The sequence below is a fragment of the Rissa tridactyla genome, chromosome 6, assembly GCF_028500815.1.
Source record: "Rissa tridactyla isolate bRisTri1 chromosome 6, bRisTri1.patW.cur.20221130, whole genome shotgun sequence".
NCBI lineage: Eukaryota > Metazoa > Chordata > Aves > Charadriiformes > Laridae > Rissa > Rissa tridactyla.
The window spans coordinates 9242959-9262470 of NC_071471.1; the positions used below are offsets into that span (position 1 = coordinate 9242959).

Consider the following 19512-nt stretch of genomic DNA (forward strand, 5'->3'; position numbering starts at 1 on the left):
ACAACTGCAGACCCATTGCTGCCCACACTAGAGTCGCACACCTTCGTTCAAGCCAACTGGGAGCAGCAATTATTCAGGAGCTGCCAGCCATATGAGACCTAGAAAAAACTACAAGAATAAGAGGAATTGTTTTAGAGGCTGACAACAAATGATCTAGCTGGGACACTGACTGACTGCATCCACATAAGCATCAGAATGAAAAAAGAGAAAAAGTAGAAAAGCAGTGACAGTATACGCCTAAGAAGCAGCAGAGACAGGGTGGGAGAAAGCGAGCTTAGGAAACGCCAAGAAACCGGGTCCCGTTTGTTCATAACCTCTTCGTAATAGACAACTCTAAGGAATTTGGCAAAAAAAACCAACTCAAAATTAAAGATAAAAATAAAAATGTTTTCAAGTCATCTCTGCAACAGCAGTGGCAGCTTCCCTCAGAAGGGCAGACCAGATGGCCAGGACACAGTAACTGCTTCGGCTATCCAATTTTACACATGCTGACACAAGCCAGAGCCCAGACGAAACAGACAGAACTACTTTGACTTTTTTTTTTATTTTTACGAACATTTTTTTTGTTATTTAAATAAAACAAACCCTTTACTTCAGATGTGCCAGATCACGTCCATCGGAACTCTGGGCAGAAGTGCATTTGCTTTGTCCCCACCTGAGCATGGTTGGTGTAACCACAGTAACACGGGCAAACTCAACCAGGGAATACAGATGAAGCCACCCAGCCAGGCAAGGCTGCTCCTATTTCTTTCTCTAACGTTCAGCAGACGGAGGCTTGGCAACGAGACAGAGCAGCTTGGCTTCCCAATCTGTTGATTCAAATTCAGCAGAGGTTGGTAACAACTGAAATCCACCACTTCTGACAGCTGTTTCGCGGGGCCACGCGAGCTGGTTTCAGCACAGTCCCTCACGGGTAATGACAAACAAAACCGTTCCTGCTAGCTTGCTCTGCGGCCACCTCAAAGACAGGCTGCTTGGAGTGTTCAGGATGAGGAAGAGTTCACTACTGTCACTGTTACAAAATTTCCTGGAGGATAAAAAGCTTGTTGATAAGTACTATCTTTATGGCACAAATGATGTTCCTAGTGACCAGTATTTATGAAAAAATTTCAAATGTGCAAAAACAATTGCATACATACTTGGAGAACACCATGAGATGTGGAGCACCGCAGGGTCACTTGGGCAGCCACTCCATTACTGAATGTTTGAAAGAGATACTTCATGATTCATATGCATAGGAAGTTTAAATATTTAGAGAATATTTCTATGCTTTAAACATTTCCTTTTGAAGAGGTCTGCATGAAAGCATGCTGTGTGTACTTAAGTCTAGGGCTTTCTGGCTTCCCATTCACGCCAATGCACATCTGCCCCGTCCGACAGAACACAGCGTGAACATATTAGGAACAGAGATTTTTCACCTTACTCAGATGCAGCTCATTTTCAACAGCTCCGCTTTGCCTCTTTGCTTGACCATCTGCACAACAGGAAAAGTAACAAGAGAGCAGCTACAGTGGTTAACATACTCAGTGGACTAAACTAAATTTTTTAATGAGAAAGCCTATTGAAACATCCAGCAATGATTCCTTGAAGGAAAGACGTGAAAAGGAGAAAGAAAAAAGAAACAACACATCAAAGAACCACAAACACCCCACCCAACAGAAAGGAACAGAACCACCCAAAAGCCACAGCAGCTCTGGGTGTCCCCCATGCCTGGGGGTACCCCACATGAGCAGCAGAAGTAATACAGATGGGTAACACTATTTGTATTCTTCCTAAGTTACACCTCCCCCAGAAATTTGCCCAGATAAATTTGATAAAATACCATGTTGAACCACCGCTTGCTACCATATTTACTAACTCTTCTGTAAACCGCTCCAGGCAAGCGAGCATATCCACTAGCAGAATTTAGCCAGACCACTGCAGTCCAGCAGCAGAGCCCAACCCAGAAACTCTGTATTTAAAAAAAAAAAAAAAGTACCAACAGCTTCTTTGGCTTGTGGGTTAGAAGCCATTAAGGGAAGCTTCGCACGGGGAAAAAGGCAGTCTTACAAAGATAAGCAACTTACAGCTCAAGCCATTCCAAATTAATTGCAAACAGGACTCGCACAAATACTGCCAAGGAACAGCCCCTCCCCAGCCAAGGCGGGCAGCCCGCTCGCTGCTGTAGCTGCTGGCCGTAGCCCTCCCACAATGATCACAACCAGATTTTCACTATCAAAGAGAAACCACATTTCAGAATTAAAAAAAAAAAAAAATGAAAAATCCATTTTCCTCTTGACGATCGACCTGAACCTATGAAGCACGTGTTGAAAGTCTGAAGCACAAACACAGCAGTGAGACTAAAAAGGCTGGCAATAGGAAGAAGGCGGCTCTATCCTATCAGAAATTTATCGGGGGATAAGGCAACAAAAGCCAGATGGCTCCTATGCTGCACATCCACAAATGAAAAATGGAGGTAAAGGAAATCAAGGGGCTGAAATCCCTCAGAAAGGAAAGGCCAGGGCGTTTGGAATTGAGCTGACGCGGGAAGTTACATCATTTACAGAAGTCCACCACAGTACTTTAGCAAGATGCACAAGGGTACAGGGAATTTAGGAACTGAAAATAAAGTTTCAACAAGACATTAAGTTCACAGTTACTGTCTGTCATGTCACATGTGAAACGCTGACCCGCAGGTAACAGCAGAGGAGTTATCCACAAGCACAACACATCAGAATTAGGAGAAGCAGCTAGCTGAAGGAGATGAAGAGCAACAGAAGAGCAAGAATCTAACTCCCTCCCTCCGCAAGAAAGAAAAATGCATCAACCCATCACTGCGGGGAACTGGGGAAAACTTTGCCTTTGGATCCTCAAAGATATACTTCCCCAGAAACTCTACGTATTTCTCAGGGGAAAGCAGAAGTCATGCTTCTTTAAAAAAAAAAAAAAAAAAACCCAAACGCAACAACAACCACCAAGGGCAACAACGCATCACTAAGAAGTCAGGTAAGAAAAATACACATGCCAATATCCATTTAAAGCTTTTATTAGAAAAAAAAAAAGAAAAAGACCCAGAATGCACAAGTCTACAAGGAAAAATAAACCATCTTGCATCAACCAGTCTCAGAGCTGATAGTGTTTGATTCTCAAAGGAAGCATAGAAAGGAACGATAAAAATTATGACAGCTCAGGGTACCACATCCCAGCACAGTTCACAACCTGCCACTTTATTTTCCTAGATTGTTCTTCAGAATACAGAACTATTAACCAAAATAGTCCTGGCTTAGTCTTTCATGAAGACAAAAAAAATCTCCACTGAAAAGTATCTTTAAAGAAAAAGACCTTAAGATCATGAGTTCCAGAAGGTCTGCTTAAATTATAGTAGGCAAAAAACCCCATGTTACAGGTATAATGTAATACTTTTATTATAACAAACTACTTTCTCTGCCATCAAGCAATTCGTCAAAGGCTCTTAAGCATTTTGTGGCACACAAGGACTCCCTGAAGGCAGCCAAGGAAAGCTCACTCACCCCTGTGTGCCTTAATCTCTACTTGCACAGCAGCTCCAAAAAGCCAGATGCTCTTGCTTTTTAAAATAAGATTAGCTTAGTTTAGGAATAGTTTGTCCAATTACCTAAGTAAGTGAGCCTTTATCATTGACAGAAACGAAGGAAAAAGCACTCCACGGGAGTTGCTAGTAGCTAGCTATTCAGCAACAAGCCTTCCACTGAAAATTCCACTTCCACTGAAATTATGGAAAAGCTTTGAGTTTCATTATGAAATCGAACATTTTTCCACTGAACGCCAAACTTCAGTTCTTGCATTTAATGCTTTTCATCATTTTTACTCACAGTTTCTTAAAAATACATCAATTTTCACATTAATCAGGACTTACATGAGGTTTATTGCTAAGCCTGCGACCCGGGATTAAATTCCAGGGCTGGCACTTTTTGAATTGTAACACTGATTGTTGTATAGTTTGGTTTCCTCTGAAATATTTGCTAGGACCAAAATAAAAAGGTAGCCTTTCCTTACATTTTTCTATAAGAAAAAATGGAACAGACCATTTCCGACATGGTAACCGAGTCGTTCAACCTGAGAAGCTAAATAACCCATACCTACCCCAAGGCTCATTTCACAGCAATTTGATTATTGAAACAAAAGCTTTCACATTTCAGACATCGTTGAAGAGATCAAGTCTTAGCTATCGACTCGAGCTACTCACTGAGTATTTTAGACAGGAGGGTGTAGTACATAGCTCAAGGGGCCAAATAAACAGCCAGTGGTCCTTCCTTGGTATCTGTGTTATTTACCCACAGTGCGGAGGGGAAGCTTAAGCCAAGTATTTTTAAAATAGGATCTATGCTTGCGGAAAAGTATGGTGCATCACTCTGCTTTCGCTGTGGTACTTCTCAGTACTGGAAGCAAAGTTTTGTGTACCAGGAACTTCAATGTGTTTCTGCATTTGCAAGCGGGGCAAGATGCTATTTCAACACGCTTCTGTGTACCATTGTCGATAAATAGGAAGAGTAATTATCTGGTAGCTGCAAAAAAAATAAAATTAAAAAAAATCATGCATCATAAGAAGCCTGCTCCTCAACTTATTTCATCCGCCAGCCATTGATTCATTTTCTTCATTAGATTTCTAATTACCATTGGTGAGACTTCATTTCTGGGAACAAGCATGCATTTAGCATTTTAATCAGAGGTTGATTTGCCAGCTATTTGAAACAATAAGCCAAGTTCTTAAAATAAACGTCTCATTGTTCTAGTGTTCATTATTAATACCTCTACTTTGTTATTAATACCTGAGCGCCTAGTCTGGAGAGGTATTTATTCCTTAAACTAAAGTCATCAGCTTTTGGCTGTAATTTAGCCAAGTCATCTTCATTTTGACGTCTGAGTCTCTCTTGTTCTTCCACTCTGGAAAAGAAAATTGGTTTAAGATATTTGCACTGAGGAGTGCAAACCCAAGCAACTTTATCTTGCGTACGCACACAAGTTCTATTTTTAATAACTAGAAGGTTGTAATGTTTATAGATGAATACAGGATATGAGATTAAAAGAGACTACGAGATGCATATGGATTACTCTAATTCAGTGTAAAGAAAGAGTGAGGCTGTTTTCTGCAGTTTCCTTTTATTTAGATTGCAAGACTTCGGTAGAAAGATAAACCTTTTGATTTTCACAGATTACAACATGCTCAGTGAGCTTTTGTAACAGTTTTTACTATGTCTTTATTAAACAAGCTTTCACTCCTTAAAATAAAGATTACAATACAAAATAATCAGTCGTCAAAAATGCAAATAAAAGACTGCTCAGCAGTCTTCAGAATTAATAGCAGTCTCCTACAAAAGAGTCAATATTTGACCAGAGCGCTGTCGCTCATTTTCCACATAAGTCTCAAACAGGACCCAAGAGAGCTCTAAATACACTTAGTTTAAGACAGTGGTTTGCATTAAGAGTGTGACAAAGGTAATAACAGTGACCCGTTTCTAAGCTCTGTAAAGCAATGAGCCTCCTTACAGAACATAAAATGCCGTTACGTTAAGAAATCTCCACCCCCACCAAAACGGTAGCGCTGCACACAAAGACACTTTAGACTAATCTTGATCTCAAGATGAACATGTTTGCCTTGGGTTGCAGGGTACCCTCTCCAATGGCAAAGCTTAAACACAGTGCAAAACCCTGTAAACCCACTCTGTTCAAATGAAAAGATGATTTAGCATTACTTAAAACTGGTTACAAAGCATAAAATTTAGCCATTTACTGTAAATCCCAGCATGTTAGTTTCTTTTCCAAAGAACTACTGTCCAGTGCTGACCACCAAACTAAACACTACAATTCTTCGAGTTGACATGATGCTGATCAAATGCTCCCCACTTCTGGATGTTATTTGCTATTCAAATTTCTTTTCTGCAAGAAACATTGTAATAAAAATTACTGAAAATATTGTTCTAAGACACTACATCCCACAGCATACACCAATACAAAGCCACCTTTCACAGTAAATACTGGAAATGTCACACACATCCCACATGGGCCAGGCTGATTGAAAAGCAGCTCTATTTGGACACAGAATTCCTTTGCTCCTGGGTACAAGGTGAAGGATTTTTTTGTTGCGTTTGTATTGCTTTCGGCTGAGAATGATGCTTATCACAAGTAAGGTAGCATGCTCATCAGGGCTGGTGAGGTTTTAGTTTCCTTGAGCTTTCCTCAAGACCAACGTGTAAAAAGCCCACAAATTAGGACAAGAAACTAAACCATGTTAAACCCTGCAAGTCACTTGACTAGACCTTGTTGACAGGTGTTTGGTGGGTTTTTTTGAGAATAACTTAGTTATCATCATACCAACAGTTACACAGTCCAGTTTCACAGAAGCCCATAAAGCCCATTTATATGAGATGTCTTGTTAGCAAAGTATTTATCTGGAATTAATTTATATATATGCTGCGAGATGTATGATATCTGCAGGCGAAATACAGTTACCTATTAAAAAGTAAAGAATTCCGACAACATTATAGGCAAATGAACTTCAAGATCTGAAGAGACTCGCTGAGCTGAATTAGGTCAGAACAGAAAGCATTTCAAAAGGAAAATGCCGTGTTGTTCACATGCGGCTTGAATTCTACAGATGTTATCTTGAAAGCTGTGACTTGCTGCATATTGACTTACTCTTACGCATGACAGGTGTTAAACTATGACTAGAGTCGTGAAATGCGTACATTCTGCCCTCTCCAACAGTTCTCAATCACGATCTCACCAAAACAAAATTTCTTAGACTTGTTCTACCCTTAAGCAAATTAAACATTTCCTTTAAATATAATAAAACAATAGATTAGCCAAGACTTCATCCCCATTGATATTACATTCTCCAAGCACACATTTTCAAGCCTCTCAGCACTAACTAAAACTAGGAAAAGGTAACACAATTTTTTGGGTGCTGAGACACTACTGGAAGAAGCATCTTCAACAAGGTCATCAGGACAAACTAAGCTGCCCAAACTCAGTCTGACGGACAGACTTTACATTATGTCTACTTAAAAAAAAGCATTTTTTCTACACATTTAAGTAGGGAAGCTACAGAGAACAGAGCTACAGAGAAGCTAATAGAGAAGCCGGAGTGGAAGGGTCTTTCGTTTTGTCTTTAGGTGACATCTCTTGATGGACTTTGCCATACAATGCTTTTTCTTCCCTCTTCCCCCAGTACGAGGCAACTATTTTGAAAGTTGTAAGACTAACCCAGTGTTTGACTCTCTCGTACAGCATTCCATACCCACCGAGAGCTTTATGCCTCATTTAGCATTCTCAGATAGCGAACAAAAAAGCAAGTAAGATTTCTGCTCTGCAGACAGGATAAATCCAGTGCCCTAGAACTTGGGATGTCCCAACAGCAGGTGACTGATACCTTCACATTTGCTCAAAAAACACTCCTAAAAAGCAAGAGTACCTGATTCCAGCTGTTAGGGCTACGCACAGCAATGAACCCTTAACTTGGCACCAATGTTTTGTCAAGACCAAGGAAGAGAATTTTTTAAGTTACTATTCTGAAGAGTGTCACTGTCCTTATTTTCTGTAGAGAGGCAAGCAGGATGTAAGTCTCCCACAGAATGAAGTTTGCTTAATTGAACTATCAAAATTTGCTTATTTCAATAGCTTCTGCCCTAAGCTCACCCCAAGTACTCCATTTCCTTTTAAAGGAAGTGGATTCCAATTTCTTGAAATACCCCTGCCCCATCTGCTTTCTAAAAAAATGGAAACTCTTCACTGTAATCAGTAACATTAATGACACAGATCTGACCACAAACTGAGTTTCACATTAGCACTGCAATTTAAACTCAAGCCACAGTTTTCAGAGACAAGCTGAATTAAGACTTCTAAATAAGACTGCAAGAGCAGCAAGCTGGAACTGAAGGGGAAGTGACTGGAGTGTAGTTTCTTCTGAAGAGAGATGTAGCTTTTAATGACACTTAAAAAGACTGGTCCATGCATTACCTGACATTAAACCCAGGTAATGTTTGCTGCTGAGTGGGTCAGGTACGCACCATATAAACGCTTCATATAAATGAAGTACACTTTTAAATAAGCGATATAACACTTTTTAAACACACTTCAGTTCTGCTTAGTTGGAAGGCTACTGAAATAAAGAAAAATAGCAAGGAAAAGTGCCAGAAAAAGACACCTGGTTAATGGCTATTTCCTCTAATTATTTATCCACAGGAGGCAGGAATACGAAATCCTACTACTAACTGGTAAGAAGGAAAATAACATTCAATAAAAGTGTCAGAGCTACGAGAGATTGACTTCAGACTGTACCCTACTTAATTATTTCAGGTTAAACATTTCATAAGGACGCTGTTCTTTATACTTACTCATTTGCAGCTACTTTTTGCAGTTTTTCCCTTTTCTTTGCAGACCAGTTGAGATCACCACCTGCAACAGAAGTAATACACACTTTGAAACTTTTAAAATTGGTCTTTTTGCATTATATCTTTGGTATCTGTGTTAGGGATAATAGAGGATGGTCCAAGTGAGGCATGATGGAAAATTCCTAGTTGAATCAAACCCAGTATACTGAACTGGGTTTGAACCAAACCCAGTGCTGAGAAAAAGGACCTCAGTACTGTTGCTGCAAAAAACTACGTGTGTATCCATGAGAACCTGACCTTCGGAGAAGATAACAAGAAGGGAGTACAACAGTGTAGTCAGGTATCAGGCAGCCGCTGTTAGCAAAGCTGGATCATGAGTCTGGTAAATTCCGGTAAGGCTCACTGCATGCGCTGGCCACGCGTGCAGCGACTCTAGCCTGTACTTTTCCACTCAATCTGGTGCAGGATATACAGGGGCTGTTTCAGGCCGGGGAGAGAGAGAGAGAGAGAGAGACATGAGTGCACTTTGAAGATACAGGGGACACCCTGACCACGCTGTGCCTTCCCTTCCTCTGCCGTACTGATGCAGCTCCTCGTTATCCTGCTGCTCAGTGGTGCTACTACGATCTACGGGGTGGTAAGACTCTCTGAAGTAACTTTTGGGACAATTGGGAACTGGTTAGCAAGGCTTCGCAATAAAGCTGAATTCACTGGGGTTTTTTTCTGTAGCAAGGCTTCACAATAAAGCAGACTTAACCCTTTCCCCCCCCCCCCTCATTTGTGTGGGCTCCGGTTTGTACGTTGGAATCTTTAAAAAAGAACCGGTTACAGTATCGCACCTCACTACAGAAGTTGTCAGTGCACTTGACAAAGGCGTAGTCATTTTACGAAAGCAGAAATTGAGGTAAAGAGAAAGAGCAATGTATTCATAATCATCCGAGCAAGCAAAATCAGGACCCAAATTAAGCTCTCAAGCCTGATCCAGTTTTCTATTGAGTAACAATGAAGTTTCTCTACAACCCACCATAACACCCCATAAAACTAAAGAAAGAGGAAACAACTTTGAAAGAAACAAATTAATATCCCTTCCAGACCTTTCAAAAGTTACCGCTTCAAAAAAACAGTTGAGAAAGAACACTGCTATTTGAAGGAAAGTCTACGGAATTAAGTTTTTATATTTGCAGATACATGTGCAGTCAAGTTTGAGACACAGCTTAGAAAGAGCTGCAGAATATGCCACACGTTTATTCAGGTCATCTAAAAGAACAGGTATCACTGCCCTGCTGATGAGATTTAACGTCACAGCAAGGTTCAGGGAATTACACACTGCAGCACCTACAAAAGCGATATTACAAGGACAAGGCCTCATCAAGAGATGCTCCTGGTACCAAAGCCGTGAGCTATAGCACCTGCCACGGGACCGTACACCACCACCTGTGAACAGTTCAGCTTGATAATTTCAAGAATTATGATTAAAAAAAATATATCAAGAGAAACTGAAAACACTTACTTACCTGTGAGGTGATTCACAAAATACAGCATGACCACAGCTATTAGTGACACTAAAAAAAAAAAAAAGGAACTGTTTTAGCTGAGAAATTCCCAACAGCGACAGAACAGCAGCTTTAACATACGACAAAGATTTTTCATGATAGTTGTAACTGAAGGGAGATTTTTGCGAGCAGCATCTCTTAATTGCTTTTGAAAATTCCACTTGCTCATAAGTAGCATAGTAACTCAGAAAAGGTTATTTTAGTTTTAGTTATATCAATAACAGCCCTTGTAAACATAGCCTTTAAGAGTATCAGTCACCCACCCTTTTACTCACTCTTCGTATTTTTTCAAAACACTGAAACTACTTACACTAAATCACTTCAAGAAAACCACAAAACACTTCAGCAGGTTTGAGTTACTTTCAACATTGCCCCGGTTGAAACCTCTATCTAACTGTAAGAAAGGAGTTATTACTGTTTTACAGGAAAAAAGCCTAATAAAGCTTTCTGAATGTACAGAATCCATTTTGAATGTTTTTAGTACTTACAGCAAACACAAGCACTGAAGAAGACTTCAAGAAACAAGTATCCTCTTGTGTCCAGAATCATCCCAGCTGCTATAGCAATAATTGCTAGACCAAGATTCTGGATTGACTGCATACTAACACATAAACAAAGGATTACCACTGTGTAGAAATTTATTTTTAAAGAAAACATCATTAGCGGCACTGAACAAATGACGAGATTAACTTCCCCCCATTTGTTATGACATGTGACAGAGTCATGACCACACGTTTTTGCAGAAGCTTCTGTGCATCCACCACACACACACACCCCCTGAAACTACACGGGACTTCCTGCTAGACTGAACTTGGAGGAATTAGTAACCATTAACTGCTTGCTATTCAGTGGTTCAATAGTATCAGGACACAGTCACTGCAGAGCAGCACAGACAGACAGATTTAAGAACTTACAAGCCATAAGCAGTTCCCAGCTGGTGTTCTGGAACAACAAAGGCCACCATGGGCCACAGGGCACAGGCAAGCAATGAGTAAGCCACTCCCAGCAAACACTGGTGAAATAAAAGCAAGTAAACAGATGTTAGACAAGACGCATTTTTGCTGTAAAGTTCTAATAAATTAACATTTTGATTTTCCCCTTTTCCCAAAAGAGGAAAAAAAAACACAGCTAAAGTAACACTTTTTGCAGTATCATTCCAAATAAATACGCACAGATGCGTATTTAGAAGGAGAACGAACTTTTTCCAGGAATGGCCCTATCTAATTAGCATTAAGTAAAGAGCTTGAATTGAATACCCAGAGGAAAAGATCAATGCTGCAACTTGTCACTAGGAAAATACCTGAAAAACAAGGATCCTGTTTTTTAACACTGATACACTGGTGAGCACCATGTTTAAGCCTGTAAACCTTAGTTCAAGAGCAATTTTTCAAGAAATCTGCCCTAAAAAGGGAAACCGATAACAAAGACTTTCATTGACATTTACTACTACCCAACACGGCACATTAGAGACTGTTCAAGTGATAGTAATAAGCTTCAGAACTACACCAAAAGAAGTTGTTTTAGGAGAAAAGGGAGCACCTAGCACAGTAATCTAGCAATAGCTAGCGTAAGGAGCGTCCATGAAGCACAAGAGCAGACCTCTGCAACAGAGCACCAGCAAACCACAGATACCGTGACGAGTTGAGGCCACCTCTGAAGGGACAAGGAATTGCCACTCCATACAGCCCTCTGGTCTAATCCCATCCTTCCTACGAAGATGAACACCCTTTTGCACTAAACAACTATAGAATTACTGCTACAGGCTGCAGCAGCCAGTATTTTCCACTTCAAAACACACGTACATAACTACTGCCTCCCTCCACAAACAGCAAAACCTGAAGCATTACCTTTAGGCCACAGACAGCTTACGTTAGTTTTGCCTGTATTATGCATTCTTTGCTTTCTCACCATCTTCAGTTTTAAACTCAGTTTCACATAGTAAATCCTTCTTAAAGTCAGGGACATGAAAACAGGTTTTGACGACTACCTAACCAGCCAGAAGACAATGGCAACTTATGCAGAATAATTAATAATCAATACCATTTCTTATTTTATCATGTTTAGCTATAAGTCTCAGAAAATTAGTTACCATTGCTATCCAGGGGTTCCAGAAAGTAAAAGCCAACATAATGTGAGAAGCAAGTGTAGTTATTACAGCACATAAAACCCAGATGATATTCTTTCCAACTTTATCCACCAGGAGTCCAAAGACCGGGGACATGGGTGCCGATATGATATACACGATACTACAAGAGAATAAAAATAAAAGAACTGAACACTATCTAGCCATGGATAGCTGTAGGTGTTACACAAAACAAGTCTCCAGACAAAACACCATATTCCCTTGTTACCTGTGAGGCCATAAGAAAAAACATACAACCCACTCCCTCCCCCTGCCCCCCACCCCCAAACAATAGACTCCAGAACTCGAAATTCCCAAAAGGTCCAAGGACATGAAAACATTCAACATCCAAGGAAAAAGAGTGACATACTCCGAACTCTTGGAATCGTATATTAGCAAGTGTTTTGTTATTTTTGGGTTTTATTTGTTTTGGTTTTTTGCTCCATCACAAATTCATCTTAAACTTAGGAAAATTTAGTTCATTTAGTGCTGCTATTAAACTGTTTTATCACTCAGAAGGGAATCACCGAATATCAAAATAATACCCTTCAGACAGAGCCTTTTCTTTCCTTTTCCTCAATGGGAACATCTAAGATGTTTTTATTTAAACAAATACCCACACCTCCCAATTATTCCTTGGGCCACGTGAAATCCGTCCACTTAAATATAAATGATCAAATACGGTCAGAGCCCAAAGATACATACAGCCCCTAGAACACAGCAGTAGCACAATCAACCACAATATACCTGTTAATTGCACTTGCTTCTTGAGATGAGAATTTGAATTTCTCAATAAAGAAAACCCTAAAAAAACAGATTTAGAAAAATGAATACTTGTATGACATGAAAGAAAAATTAAGTTAGACAAAGTAAAGACACAACAACCTAGTTTACAGGTTAACACTTAAATATGCCTATATAGCTTTGACGTAAACATGCTATCACAGATCCTCATTTATAATGCATTTAGGAGCTTATTATCAGACTCTACAAATTTTTGTCTAAGGACTATTCAAATTACACTTTGGGGAAAACATCCAAAGTACATAACCAGCATGTAACCCGACAATAAGACATTAGCAGTAAGCATACAGTAAGAGACAAAAGTGAGAATTTCTGGAATACATGCACGAGCCAAAAAAAAAAAAAAAAAAAAGGCATCTACATTGCTGACTGTAAGGTCTCTCTGAGTCATCTCAGACTTTTCCATCTCACTCAACGTAAAACATGCATTAAGCTCGAGAGATCTCCTTCTAATTCCAAGTGTATTCAGAACCCATCTGATTGAGTTATTAGATCAGGTCATGTGGTTCAAAAGGGAAAACTACATAATACGAATGCTTCAAGTTTCAACTTCATATATACCAAAGTCAGCACAGTAGGAGAGTTCCAGTCCAAAGTTGTAACTACATTTAAGCCCCCACCAGACACTCCAGCAGTCAACAGCTGGAGTATGAAAGGAATTGAATGTGAGAGCTGTCCGCAGCTTTCTACACGAAAACTCACGCCATGCTTTAAGTCTGTATCAAGTTTTAATCAGGAAGTGGAGCACGCATTAAGCTTTTGAGTTCTGACAACCAGCCTATGCCAAGCTGAGTTGGCATACCAAGCCAACGGTATTTCCCGCAAAGCTCGGCACGTAAGGAAACTATAAGAGTAATTTTAATTTGTATAGCAAACAATGCCACAGAAGAAGTGACAAACAACAGCACAGACTCGCTGGGAAACCAGTGGTTCCGTAGCCATCTGGGATTATTAAATACTAGCTTTCACCTCTCCCTTTACAAGTAGCTAGTTAAACCCTGGGCAAATTCAAGAGGAATAGCTGCATAAGTGAGACAGACTTACTTTCCGAGTCCAATGAAAGGAAAAACCGCTACATAGTAACAGACACAGATTACAAATATAAGCCACAAGGACAAGGAGAAGTCCTTCACATCAGTCAGCTTAATCACTTCACCTGGAGTGGGGCAAGAGACAACATTGCTTCAGTCAGCATAAGCGTATCTGAATAATGTTTATTCAGTGAATAAACATTAAGGTGATCATAAGTCACTACTAAAGCATATATTCCTGACATTTATCTACTCTCATTTAAAATTTACAAAGTGAGATTCGGTTAAGAATACAGAAGTCCTAACTCAACAGTGCCAAAGTCAAGAACAAATTGTCTCTCCCACATTAAGCTGGATGCACAAGTTCTCTAAAGCTTCTGAAAGTATTATGCAGCAGAATTAAATACAAACTTTTTCAAGGAAATGTTTAATCAGCTAGCAAAATTCAGGTCTGAAGCTTCACATTATATGCTCTTACTTGGATCTCAAATTTAGTTGATTTTTAATCGGCCTAAATTCTCCCACACGGAAAACTCAAAACATCACACACTGATGGAGAAGAGCTGCATGTTTTTCCACACCTATTAACGGAAATAAGACTAATTCCAACAAAAAAAAGGTACCAGTTGTAATGGCACAGATCAAATTGATGTGAACTGGGAGGCTCTCCACATGCTTTATAAATAAAGCAAATGATACTGCATCTGCCTGTACACTGGTGTTTGAAACTGTAAAACTTCCTATCGATACAAAAATGAACTAAAAGTTCCGATTAAAGCTGTAACTGTGAAAAAGATGTTAAGGGGCAGCCACTGAATTACAGAAAATGCAAACCTACACAGCGCATAGTGTAACTGGAAGGGTCTGTTCCAGAATGAAAGACTGAAGTCAGAATGAAGCCCAAGGCAGGGTCAGCCACACCACTCACCCGTCTTCCCTTGCTCTTTACAAAGAAGCTTCTGCGCCCTCCTGTCCAGATAAGCAAGGATTAATGCACAGGTCAGTGAAAAGAGACATGTTACGCCACCTGAAAGAAGAGACAACAACTAAACATGTCGCATTGCCAAGTAGTAATCTGGCTTTTAAGCACAGCTAGTGTAGCGTACGTTTACATATCTACTACAGACTAAGTTTAGCACTGGCTTGTCTTAAGTATAAGACTCAATAGCTGTACAACTCGAGGAATAAGGTGTAAATGCTGAAACCTGCCACACCAGAGACACCTGCCTTGAAATAGAGTACAAACATGTAGCCACATTTATTTTATTTAAAATACCACCACCACCACTCCCCCTCGGCCCAGCCAGGCTCCTTATCTGTACCTTGTAATAACAGAAACAAAACCTGGGCCTTGTTACCAGCACCAGGGCCTTAATACCCATGGCTCTGGAGGAAAGGAACACAGATCCGACAGCAGTTGAAATTTCACTTTTACATCAGACAACTACGTGCAAGCTTTGACGTGATGCCTTTCACAAAATTATTCAAGTCTGTCTTTTACTCAAAGCATGTGAAACGTTTCATCTCCATGAGATACAAACTTGAATTTGGCAACCACAAAAAAATTCACACAGCATTTTATCAGATGCAGTAGTCACACACTCTACATAAGAATATTAGCCATTGATAGAAACAGTATTTGAATTGCTCTTCCTAGTCTCAAATATATTTGCCCTACTTTCAAATTAGTAAGAAATCATTAACATGTATGCATGCTGTTCAAATTCAGAAGCCTAAAATAGCAGATGACATCAATTAAAATATTACTGACCTATCATGAGGGTTAACCCAAGAGTACTGGGACCAGTATAGCCCAGAAGATCTCGAACTCTATAGTACATCCATCCCATGATATTCATGTTCACTGTGCTCCCCTAGGCAGAACAGACTCATGTGATGTGAAGAATAACGTATTTTACAATTATACAGATCAAAAAGGAACATTAGGCAGACTGCTTATTGAACGGTGTTTAAAAACAAACAGGTAAGATGCTACACAGAGAACACAAATCACCAGCAACAATGATAAAAGTATTCATTGCTGGTTTGGTCAGTGTTTCTAACAAATTAACCATTGCAACAATAACATACCATCACAAACAGACATTTTACACAATGCTAACAGTGTCTCACTGGAGACGTTAGAAGCACCATAAACGTACGTCATACCTTGCATTACCTCATAAACTGAGTTGAATTTAATACCACATGTTAAAGCAAACAGGATTCCAACCTGATAGGCACTAGGAAGAAACACTTCTTTTTTCCCCCCCTTCCCTCCCTAGAGAAGAGACCCATGGCTGCGATATCATGGCTAACAACAGAGAGCCAACTGCAGTTCAGCCGAGACAAGGCAACTGCTAATTAGCAACAGGCTGAACACGAACCCAGACCCAGCTGTGACCAGCTAACCCTCTTTTACCGAGGCAAATACCTGCAGTGGTTCAAGATACCACAGGCTGATGAGGACCCCTAACAGGAGAGGCATGTCTCCACTCTCTTCATTCGCAGGCTGGTGTATTAGTGTGAACCCACCTCTAGCAGCAATTTAAGGGATTGTATCAAATCAAAACAGCACAGCTCAGATGCTGTCACACATTTCCTATCAGAACCAGCAACAGGGACAAAACCACCTTTACAACAGCAGATAAAGACGGGAGTTCTTAAAGTAGCCATCCCAACTCATTTACCAGAGCCTGCACTTAAGACCCCGAGCCACGAGCTGCACTCAGTTAAGGAAACATTTTACAATATGCCAAGAATCAATGTCTGATGAAATGCGGCGCTGTGACTGTCCCACCCAGTAATCTACACTAATAACACCACCAGGCTTCTTCAGAAGTTTGATTCTAAGAAACCTTATTAATCCATTTCCTTGTGCATCCTTTGTCTACTCACCACAAATTTTTAACATTTCAAATTTAACATCCATTTTTAACTAAAACTCCCTAGAGAGCATTAGAAATGCTATTTTCCACCCATCTCACTGCCAAGACAAGCCACACATCTTAAAAGTCTATGAATTAAAGCTATACAGTTGTCCACTTACAATTCTCGCCATGCTTAGTTGTAATCCAAACACAAGATTTAATTCCTTGCCTTTAAACCAACTGACCGCATATGTGTTTTGTGCCACAGCTAAGGACTCTCCACCTATTCTAAAAAAGAAAGCAGGCACAAAAGAAAACACATTACTTGCGACATGCAAAGCAACAAGGAAGCAGTCCATCACTTGCTGGCAATACCAAGATGACAGTATTTCAGAGAAATTTATCTATGTACAGGTAGATTTAATGCATATATGCAAGGCAGTAGAAGTCTTAAAGACAAATCAAAAGAGAATTGCAAGCATCTTAAAAATAATTCAGAGTACCAGGTATCTTAAGTAGTTTAGGAGGGATTATAATTGCCTTTGGTTGTTTACAGAAATTAAATCAATGGGCAGCAGATTCTCATTTCTCTTCTGCATTAAAGAATCAGGTGGTATAGATCCTGACACAAATGAAACCAAATCCAGGCATCTTCCCTGGAATCTGAATTTAACAGAATCATCTGCCCGCACCCCAATACAGTTGGCCAGATTTTCTAACATTTTTATGCTGTGGCACATTCACAACTCTGAGGTATTTCTTCTGACATTTGCTCTCATTTTTGCCACCACAGGAGCCCTGTTGCATATGCTGTTGCTAAGAATTCTTTTTACTCAGGAAAGTAAGAATCAAGAGGAAAAGGAGGACTATCATGGTTTTATCAGCTTACTGCATGTCTTTATTTCAGTAGTTTCATAATTTCTGAGTTCGGTAAGATCTGCAAAGTCCTATTTTTTTGTTTTCTAACTTTAAGTTAGACTGGACATACAACTGAAGATCTTGCACACCTCAACTTTACAGATGCCTCAAAATCCAACGATTTTGTCTCCGAGTGTAAACATGGCAGCAGTTTTCTAGGACACAGACAGTCCTTACCTCCGAAAGCACATACCATACTCTTCTAGACTTACCCAAATATGAATCTGCCCATGTCCATCAGCCAGAAAGTATTAAGTAGTGCTCCCAAGGCAAAAATTACCTGCCACATAAACATTTGAGGAAAAATTATTATTTTATATTTGAAGTATGGAACAAAGTAGAACACACTCAAAAGAGAAACAAAAATGCTTTTCCCTTCTCAGACCTGCAGAAATACTTCACACACACTTCCTACTCCTAGTTTTTTGTCCTTGCTCCCTCTGCCTTATTCATCATCCTGCTGGCTACACAACATCCAACCTAGCCCACCCTGAAACCGCACTCAGAAAACACCTCCACAGGCTCAAGTCATGCTTCACCTTTATCATCATACTCTACCCAAATACATCTACATAGTAGTTTCACATCAAGCAGATAAAACATTTGGTTCCTTCACGTTCTTATTTCCCTCATCTTTCAAGGTCCTCGTTTCCCAGTTACCCCATCTGTTCCCAAGTACCCCAATAAAATTCAGGGTTTTCCCATTTCAGTTCTCTTCATGTGCCCACCCGCAGCTGAAACATACGCTACTACACACGAAGCCACTTGGGCTTCTTCCCCACCCCTAGCAGAGAAGCTCCAAACACACATCATCCTCCACCCTCTCATTTGCACTTACCTGCCCAACACAAACAAAGATACTAAATATTATAGTGCCCAACCTGTAAGAAAAACAAAATCACTTAACGCATAGCTACACTTTATTTTCCTATAAAACACTAATTAAACCTACAGCAAGGAAACAGGGGGAGGCTGACATGCAATAAAAGGTCTCCATGATAAATGCTACAGCTTGACAGATTTCTTTTAAGAAAGTAGTACAGGCTGGCATTTTTGAGGCCACTTTATTTAAGCCATGAAAGGAAGGAAGCCCATTTATACCAGTGGAAACTCCCAGACTGTGTGAAAAATGTTTTGAAGAAGCTTATTACAATTTGAAAAAAACTTTGTATTATAAAAGCTATACTTCACATGCACCGTAAGTCTACCATCCATTGAACACAAGTGACACCAGCATCACACTTACCGTATTCCAAATACTCTGTCTATCAGAAAACCTCCAAAAAAGCAAAGAACCACATTGGGCCAGGAATACCAGGCATAGAGTGACATGAACTGGGCTGTGTTCACCTTCATATCCTACATAAAGAAGGGGGGAATTAAAAAAAAAAAAGTAGTTACAGGGACACAGAATAAGTATCCAAGTAGAAACAAGTGCAACTTCTGACCTGGCCCGAACCTCCCTGGTCTCCGTGACCCCCTTCCCGCCCCAGGCAGCCACTCACCCGTTGAACCTGCGTTTGGAGCGCCGCCGGGTTGTCGTAGCAGAAGTAGCTGCCTGCAAGGAGAAGAGGAGGCCTCAGAGCTCGGCCCCGGCACCCCAGGCCCCGGCACCCCAGGCCCCGGCACCCCCCTCCCGCTGCCGCCGCCGCCGCCACCACCACCACTACCCACCGAAGCCCAGGAAGCACATGAGCGCGAGGACAAGGAGGCGGTGCGGCAGGCGCCGAGGATCGCAGACAGCGGGCAGGGTACGAGGGGGGCCGGGAGAACCGCCGCCATCGCCATCATCACGGCCGGCAGGACCCAACAGCGCCTGCTCCTCCTCCGCCGCCATCGCTGCCGCCGTCACGTGAGCGGCCGTCA

At 40.6% G+C, this 19512-nt stretch overlaps 1 protein-coding gene across 4 annotated transcripts; it reads right to left on the reverse strand.

Moving 5' to 3' along the window:
- Positions 1-1207: 1207 nt before the first annotated feature.
- On the reverse strand, positions 1208-19510 carry MFSD1 (major facilitator superfamily domain containing 1). 4 transcript variants are annotated; one of them, XR_008467234.1, is made up of 18 exons: positions 19321-19510; positions 19152-19204; positions 18893-19005; positions 18485-18527; positions 17859-17926; positions 16908-17016; positions 15630-15732; positions 14787-14885; positions 13872-13983; positions 12771-12827; positions 11991-12147; positions 10816-10913; positions 10390-10502; positions 9863-9910; positions 8352-8412; positions 4788-4902; positions 4205-4523; positions 1208-1474 (listed from the first exon to the last, which is right to left on the reverse strand). XR_008467234.1 is itself a non-coding variant. In XM_054207509.1 (17 exons), exons 1-17 carry the CDS (start codon positions 19481-19483, stop codon positions 4464-4466), a joined length of 1572 nt encoding a protein of 523 aa, XP_054063484.1. In that variant the 5' UTR covers positions 19484-19510; the 3' UTR covers positions 3033-4463. The 4 variants fall into 4 exon arrangements, 3 of the variants coding, with proteins under 3 accessions (XP_054063484.1, XP_054063485.1, XP_054063486.1); XM_054207509.1 differs by lacking the exon at positions 1208-1474 and having other exon boundaries at positions 3033-4523; XM_054207510.1 differs by lacking the exons at positions 1208-1474; positions 11991-12147 and having other exon boundaries at positions 3033-4523; positions 10390-10527.
- Between the last annotated feature and the right edge of the window lie 2 nt (positions 19511-19512).